At 37.6% G+C, this 9,627-nt stretch overlaps 1 protein-coding gene across 1 annotated transcript in view; it reads right to left on the bottom strand.

The window, feature by feature from the left end:
- atp10a (ATPase phospholipid transporting 10A) overlaps positions 1-9,627 on the bottom strand; it is a 193,140-nt gene that overhangs the window by 60,527 nt on the left and 122,986 nt on the right. Inside the window, 1 exon segment of the mRNA XM_061887950.1 lies at positions 6,555-6,739. Coding sequence (XP_061743934.1) covers positions 6,555-6,739 — 185 coding nt within the window.

The following is a 9,627-nucleotide window of genomic DNA, read 5'->3' as shown; positions in this document are numbered from 1 at the left end:
GCATGTTCTCCCCGTGAATGCGTGGGTTCCCTCCGGGTACTCCGGCTTCCTCCCACTTCCAAAGACATGCACCTGGGGATAGGTTGATTGAGTCGAGACCCAGGATGGACCGCTCGTCTGTATCGGTTGGGGACATCTCTACGCTGCTGATCCGCTTGAGATGGTTTCCTGTGGACGGGACTCTCGCTGCTGTCTTGGAGCCACTATGGATTGAACTTTCACAGTATCATGTTAGACCCGCTCGACATCCATTGCTTTCGGTCCCCTAGAGGGGGGGGGTTGCCCACATCTGAGGTCCTCTCCAAGGTTTCTCATAGTCAGCATTGTCACTGGCGTCCCACTGGATGTGAATTCTCCCTGCCCACTGGGTGTGAGTTTTCCTTGCCCTTTTGTGGGTTCTTCCGAGGATGTTGTAGTCGTAATGATTTGTGCAGTCCTTTGAGACATTTGTGATCTGGGGCTATATAAATAAACATTGATTGATTGATGTTTTTGAACACTGACTTTTTGCAGTGTGATCAGTGGAACTATCTTTCAACCGTAGGCTTAAAGGGGAACATTATCACAATTTCAAAAGGGTTAAAAACAATAAAAATCAGTTCCCAGTGGCTTGTTGTATTTTTTGAAGTTTTTTTCAAAATTTTACCGGTCCCCGAATATCCCTAAAAAAAGCTTTAAAGTGCTTGATTTTTGCCATTTGCGATGCGACTATCCATTTCCCTGTGACGTCATACAGTGCTGCCAATGTAAACAAACAATGGCGAATACCACAGCAAGATATAGCGACATTAGCTCGGATTCAAACTCGGATTTCAGCGACTTAAGCGATTCAACAGATTACGCATGTATTGAAACGGATGGTTGGAGTATGAAAGTATTGAAGAAGAAACTGAAGCTATTGAGCGAATAGCTATTGACGCTATTCATAGCCATAGCATGGCCGAATAGCTGCGTTAGCATCGCCGGTAAAATGTGCGGACCAAACGATCGGTACTTTCGCATCTCGTGACACTGGAGCAACTTAAATCTGTCGATTGGTAAGTGTTTGTTTCGCATTAAATGTGGGTGGAAGGAAACGTAATATAGTTGCAAATGCATCTGCAGGTTATCCATACATCTCTGTGCCATGTCTGCTTTAGCACCGCCGGTAAATAGCATGTTAGCATCGATTAGCGTAGCATGTTAGCATCGATTAGCTGGCAGTCACGCCGCGACTAAATATGTCTGATTAGCACATAAGTCAACATTCTCAAAACTCATCTTTGTGATTTCGTTGACTTTATCGTTGCAAATGTATCTGCAGGTTATCCATACATCTCTGTGCCATGTCTGCTTTAGCACCGCTGGTAAATAGCATGTTAGCATCGATTAGCGTAGCATGTTAGCATCGATTAGCTGGCAGTCAACATCAACAAAACTCACCTTTGTGATTTCGTTGACTTTATAGTTGCAAATGCATCTGCAGGTTATCCATACATCTCTGTGCCATGTCTGCCTTAGCATCGCCGGTAAATAGCATGTTAGCATCGATTAGCTGGCAGTCAACATCAACAAATCTCACCTTTGTGATTTCGTTGACTATCGTTGTAAATGCATCTGCAGGTTATCCATACATCTCTGTGCCATGTCTGCTTTAGCACCGCCGGTAAATAGCATGTTAGCATCGATTAACGTAGCATGTTAGCATCGATTAGCTGGCAGTTAACATCAACAAATCTCACCTTTGTGATTTCGTTGACTATCGTTGTAAATGCATCTGCAGGTTATCCATACATCTCTGTGCCATGTCTGCTTTAGCACCGCCGGTAAATAGCATGTTAGCATCGATTAGCTGGCAGTTAACATCAACAAAACTCACCTTTGTGATTTCGTTGACTATCGTTGTAAATGCATCTGCAGGTTATCCATACATCTCTGTGCCATGTCTGCCTTAGCATCGCCGGTAAATAGCATGTTAGCATCGATTAGCATAGCATGTTAGCATCGATTAGCTGGCAGTCAACATCAACAAAACTCACCTTTGTGATTCGTTGACTATCGTTGCAAATGCATCTGCAGGTTATCCATACATCTCTGTGCCATGTCTGCTTTAGCACCGCCGGTAAATAGCATGTTAGCATCAATTAGCGTAGCATGTTAGCATCGATTAGCTGGCAGTCAACATCAACAAAACTCACCTTTGTGATTTCGTTGATTTTATTGTTGCAAATGCATTTGCAGGTTATCCATACATCTCTGTGCCAAGTCTGCCTTAGCATCGCCGGTAAATAGCATGTTAGCATCGATTAGCTGGCAGTCAACATCAACAAAACTCCCCTTTGTGATTTCGTTGACTATCGTTGTAAATGCATCTGCAGGTTATCCATACATCTCTGTGCCATGTCTGCTTCAGCACCGCCGGTAAATAGCATGTTAGCATCGATTAGCGTAGCATGTTAGCATCGATTAGCTGGCAGTCAACATCAACAAAACTCACCTTTGTCATTTCGTTGACTATCGTTGCAAATGCATCTGCAGGTTATCCATACATCTCTGTGCCATGTCTGTCTTAGCATCGCCGGTAAATAGCGTGTTAGCATCGATTAGCTGGCAGTCAACATCAACAAAACTCACCTTTGTGATTTCGTTGACTATCGTTGCAAATGCATCTGCAGGTTATCCATACATGTCTGTGTCATGTCTGCGTTAGCATCGCCGGTAAAATGTGGAGACACTCTGGCCCATTCAATGGGGGTCTGGCGGCAGACACTTTCACATTTTTGGGCCAGTGGTGCAACTTGAATCCCTCCCTGTTAGTGTTGTTACACCCTCCGACAACACACCGACGAGGCATGATGTCTCCAAGGTTCCAAAAAATAGTCAAAAAAACGGAAAATAACAGAGCTGAGACCCGGTGTTTGTAATGTGTTGAAAATGAAAATGGCGGCTGTGTTACCTCGGCGACGTCACATTCTGACGTCATCGCCTCCAGCGTGATAAACAGAAAGGCGTTTAATTCGCCAAAATTCACCAATTTAGAGTTCGGAAATCGTTTAAAAAAAATAGATGGTCTTTATTCTGCACCATCAAGGTATATATTGACGCTTACATAGGTCTGGTGATAATGTTCCCCTTTAAAACTATATGCAGTTTATTGTTGTTTCTTATTTTTACAAACTTCATTTTGATACACGAAGCTACGAGAAGTGGAAGGACTCTTTTAAGCGTATTTACGGAGGGACTCGAAACGACGACCTCAGCTGCTTACTACTCAGACTTTGTTGGATAAATGTGAAAAAAGGAGGCAGTAAACGAGTGGAAGGAAGGTACATAACATCAAATATTAACTATTTACTTTATTATATGTTGTAAAAGTAGTCAGTGACACTTCATTTGTGGAGTTATTAGCCTCAACCCCGCTGAACTGAATGCTAATAAGCAAACGTTTTTGTGCTGTCAGCGTGAGATAAACACTAACATTTATTATTTATATATGGTTATTTACAGATAAACCCTAACATTTATTATTTATGTATAGTTATTTACAGGTTAACCCTAACATTTATTATTTATATATGGTTATTTACAGATAAACACTGACATTATTTATATATTGTTATTTACAGATAAACACTAACATTATTTATATATGGTTTATACAGATAAACACTGGCATTTACTATTCATATATTGTTATTTACAGATAAACACTGACATTTATTATTGATATATTGTTATTCACAGATAAACACAGACATGTATCATTTATATATTGTTATTTACCGATGAACAATGACATGTATCATTTATATATTGTTATTTACACAACACTGACATTTATTATTGATATGTTATTTAAAGATAAACACTGACATGTATTATTGATTTATAGTTATTTACAGCTAAACACTGACATTTGTTATTTATATATTGTTATTTACAGATAAACACTGACATGTATCATTTATATATTGTTATTTACACAACACTGACATTTATTATTGATATACTGTTGTTTACAGATAAACTGACATTTGTTTATATATTTTTATTTACAGATAAACACTGACATTTATATTTTTATTAACAGATAATCACTGACATGTATTACTTACATATTGTTTTTTTTTTACAGATAAACACTGTCCATTATTATTTATATATTGTTATTTACAGATAAACAATATATTTTATTATTGATATATTGTTATTTAGGGATAAACACTGACATGTATCATTTATATATTGTCATTTACACATACACACTGACATGTATTATTTATATATTGTTATTTACAGATAGACACTAACATTTATTATTTATATATTATTTACAAATAAACACTGATATTTATTATTGATATATTGTTATTTGCAGATAAAGATAAATACTGACATTTGTTTATATATTTTTATTTACAGATAATCACTGTCCTTTATTATTGATATATTGTTATTTACAGATAAACACCTTTATTATCTATATATTGTTATGTTCAGATAAACACGGACATTTATTATGTTTATATTGTTTTTACAGATAAACACTGACATGTATTATTTATATGTTGTTATTTACAGAAAAAACACCGACATGGATTATTGATTTATTGTTATTTACAGATCAACACTGACATCTATTTATATACTGTTAGTTACGGATAAACACTGACATTTATTATTGATATATTGTTATTTACCGATAAACACTGACCATTGTTATTGATGTATTGTTATTTACAGATGAAAACTGTCCTTTATTATTGATATGTTATTTACAGATAAACACTGACCTTTATTATCTATATATTATTTACAGATAAACACCGACATGTATTATTTTTATATTGTTATTTACACAAAAACATTGACATGTATTATTGATATATTGTTATTTACAGATAAACACTGACATTTATTATATATATATTGCTATTTACAGATAAACACTGACATGTATTATTTTTATATTGTTATTTACACAAAACACTGACATGTATTATTGATATATTGTTATTTACAGATAAACACTGATATTTTTTTATCTGTAAATAAAAATATATAAACATCTGTTTATATACTGTTAGTTACGGATAAACACTGACATTTATTATTGATATATTATTTACCGATAAACACTGACCATTGTTATTGATGTATTGTTATTTACAGATGAAAACTGTCCTTTATTATTGATATATTGTTATTTACAGATAAACACTGACCTTTATTATCTATATATTATTATTTACAGATAAACATCGACATGTATTATTTTTATATTGTTATTTACACAAAAACACTGACATGTATTATTTTTATATTGTTATTTACACAAAAACACTGACATGTATTATTCATATATTGTTATTTACAGATAAATACTGACATTTATTATATATATATATTGCTATTTACAGATAAACACTGACATGTATAATTTTTATATTGTTATTTACACAAAACACTGACATGTATTATTGATATATTGTCATTTACAGATAAACACTGATATTTGTTTACATAGTGTTATTTACAGATAAACACTGACATTTATTATTTATATATTGTTATTTACAAATAAACACTGACTTTTATTATTTATATATTGTTATTTACAGATAAACACTGACATTTATTATTTATATATTGTTATGTACAGATAAAAACTGGCACTTAATATTTACATATTGTTATTTACAGATACAAATTGACACATATTATTGATACATTATTATTTACAGATAAACACTGACATGTATTATTTTTATATTATTTACACAAAACACTGACATGTATTATTGATATATTGTTATTTACAGATAAACACTGATATTTATTTACATAGTGTTATTTACAGATAAACACTGACATTTATTATTTATATATTGTTATTTACAGATAAACACTGACTTTTATTATTTATGTATTGTTATTTACAGATAAACACAGACTTTTATTATTTATATATTTTTATTTACAGATAAACACTGACATTCATTATTTATATATTGTTATTAACAGATAAACATTGAGATATTATTTATATATTGTTATGTACAGATAAAAACTGGCACTTAATATTTACATATTGTTATTTACAGATACAAATTGACACATATTATTGATACATTATTATTTACAGATAAACACTGACATGTATTATTTTTATATTATTTACACAAAACACTGACATGTATTATTGATATATTGTTATTTACAGATAAACACTGATATTTGTTTACATAGTGTTATTTACAGATAAACACTGACATTTATTATTTATATATTGTTATTTACAGATAAACACTGACTTTTATCATTTATATATTGTTATTTACAGATAAACACTGACCTTTATTATTTTTATATTGTTATTTACAGATAAACATTGACATTCATTATTTATATATTGTTATTAACAGATAAACATTGAGATATTATTTATATATTGTTATGTACAGATAAAAACTGGCACTTAATATTTATATATTGTTATTTACAGATAAAAATTGACAGATATTATTGATACATTATTATTTACAGATAAACACTGACATGTATTATTCTCTCACCATAGAATCAGCATTCAGAGTCAAGATCTCCTCCTCGGGGTCCAGCAGCTTGCAGGCGTACGCGATGTTGACCGCCGTTTCCTGCTTGTCGCCCGTCAGCACCCAGATCTGCAGGCCGGCCTTCCGCAGAGCGGCGATGGTTTCGGGAACGCCGTCCTGCAGACGATCCTCGATACCCGTGGCACCTGTGGGCGATCGACGTTACCGCACCCTTCACTTAAAAGTATTTTGAGATAAGAGCATTCTCTTGGGGTGATGTTATGATTTTCTTCCTACATTTAAAACTACCATAAGATGTCATGCTGCTTTGGTCAAAATGTTGCATTGATTAAGTGTAAACATTTTTGGGGCGCTCTTGTTTACATGTTGTACTTTTTAGCACTTCCATTGCGTGTCTACTGAGAGATAAAAGTTATACTACGGAATGGCAACATCCAGGATGCACGTGCATGTACGAGACAGGAGAGAAAAAGAAGGATCCTCCTATCAACTACAGTGTTAGGACTATATCGAACTCGGCGTACATTTCGACCATGTATGGATAACCTGCCTCACCCATCCATCCATCCATTTTCTACCGCTTATTCCCTTTCGGGGTCGCGGGGGCGCTGGCGCCTATCTCAGCTACAATCGGGCGGAAGGCAGGGTACACCCTGGACAAGTCGCCACCTCATCGCAGGGCCAACACAGATAGACAGACAACATTCACACTCACATTCACACACTAGGGCCAATTTAGTGTTGCCAATCAACCTATCCCCAGGTGCATGTCTTTGGAAGTGGGAGGAAGCCGGAGTACCCGGAGGGAACCCACGCATTCACAGGGAGAACATGCAAACTCCACACAGAAAGATCCCGAACCTGGATTTGAACCCAGGACTGCAGGACCTTCGTATTGTGAGGCAGACGCACTAACCCCTCTGCCCCCGTGAAGCCCACCTGCCTCACCGATGGGGCAAATTCCAAACGGTTCGTTTGGAGAAAGTATAAAGAAAGGACATATTTCTTTTATAAACGCTAGCATGCTTTTATTTCACATTTTCGGGACTTATGCAGATCCTAATACACATAACAGGCAATGTTAGGTAAGACAAGTTGGTTTCGCATAAATTGACCTCTCTAAGTTGCAAGCAAAAATGTAAGTTACAAAGATTCATGCCATTATTCGCCGTGGCAAAAGTTCACAGTATAATTTCTCATTTTTCTTATTTTTGTCCATCCATCCATCCATCCATCATCTTCCGCTTATCCGAGGTCGGGTCGCGGGGGCAACAGCCTAAGCAGGGAAACCCAGACTTCCCTCTCCCCAGCCACTTCTTCTAGCTCTTCCCGGGGGATCCCGAGGCGTTCCCAGGCCAGCCGGGAGACATAGTCTTCCCAACGTGTCCTGGGTCTTCCCCATGGCCTCCTACCGGTTGGACGTGCCCTAAACACCTCCCTAGGGAGGCGTTCGGGTGGCATCCTGACCAGATGCCCGAACCACCTCATCTGGCTCCTCTCGATGTGAAGGAGCAGCGGCTTTACTTTGAGTTCCTCCCGGATGGCAGAGCTTCTCACCCTATCTCTAAGGGAGAGACCTGGAAACTCATTTTGGGCCGCTTGTACCCGTGATCTTATCCTTTCGGTCATGACCCAAAGCTCATGACCATAGGTGAGGATGGGAACGTAGATCGACCGGTAAATTGAGAGCTTTGCCTTCCGGCTCAGCTCCTTCTTCACCACAACGGATCGGTACAACGTCCGCATTACTGAAGACGCCGCACCGATCCGCCTGTCGATATCACGATCCACTCTTCCCTCACTCGTGAACAAGACTCCTAGGTACTTGAACTCCTCCACTTGGGGCAGGGTCTCCTCCCCAACCCGGAGATGGCATTCCACCCTTTTCCGGGCGAGAACCATGGACTCGGACTTGGAGGTGCTGATTCTCATTCCGGTCGCTTCACACTCGGCTGCGAACCGATCCAGCGAGAGCTGAAGATCCCGGTCAGATGAAGCCATCAGGACCACATCATCTGCAAAAAGCAGAGACCTAATCCTGCGGTCACCAAACCGGAACCCCTCAACGCCTTGACTGCGCCTAGAAATTCTGTCCATAAAAGTTATGAACAGAATCGGTGACAAAGGACAGCCTTGGCGGAGTCCAACCCTCACTGGAAATGTGTTCGACTTACTGCCGGCAATGCGGACCAAGCTCTGGCACTGATCATACAGGGAGCGGACCGCCACAATAAGAGAGTCCGATACCCCATACTCTCTGAGCACTCCCCACAGGACTTCCCGAGGGACACGGTCGAATGCCTTCTCCAAGTCCACAAAGCACATGTAGACTGGTTGGGCAAACTCCCATGCACCCTCAAGAACCCTGCCGAGAGTATAGAGCTGGTCCACAGTTCCACGACCAGGACGAAAACCACACTGTTCCACCTGTCTCCTCGGGCAAAAATTTTCGTTTCTTTGGTTGTTTTGCAGCTTCTACCATGACAGCAGTCATTGCCCTTTTAGTTTTCAGGCGGCATCGACAGTACATATTACATACAGTTGACCACTAAATGGTAACACCCGAATATGTTTTTCAACTTGTTTAAGTCCACGTAAATCAATTCATGGTAATTCATGTGCAATGATTGTTTTCAAATGACTAAGTGTCTTGAACTATACAAAATATTTCAATGTTTGAAATCTGCGCTTATGGATCTTATACCAGTTACTATGGTCATCGAGGCACCAAGCAGTGTGGGCGGGAAGCGTTTCCACAGACGCGGAAAGAGATTTTCACAACAAAGTTCTATAGCTTAATGATATATAGAATAGAATATAAATTACTTTATTGATCCCTGGGGGGGAATTCAGCCAATATCAGATATATTAGATTGAGGTGGGTTTATTGTGTGCCCTTCACGTTCATATTTCACTGTTTCGTTGCATTTTTGTTGCGTTTCACTTGATTGTAAAATATGTCAATCGAAACAGGGTGTGACATTCATATTTTGTCAATATTCAGTGTTTTATTGTTAATAGAAAAATGTGAAAATACCATTCTGTTTTTAAGGCGGTCTGTCATAACGTTTTT

This window comes from Nerophis ophidion, linkage group LG26, assembly GCF_033978795.1.
Source record: "Nerophis ophidion isolate RoL-2023_Sa linkage group LG26, RoL_Noph_v1.0, whole genome shotgun sequence".
Classification (NCBI taxonomy): Eukaryota; Metazoa; Chordata; class Actinopteri; order Syngnathiformes; family Syngnathidae; genus Nerophis; species Nerophis ophidion.
Note: the sequence above shows the minus strand (reverse complement) of the source record. Positions and strands in the feature narration are given on the sequence as shown.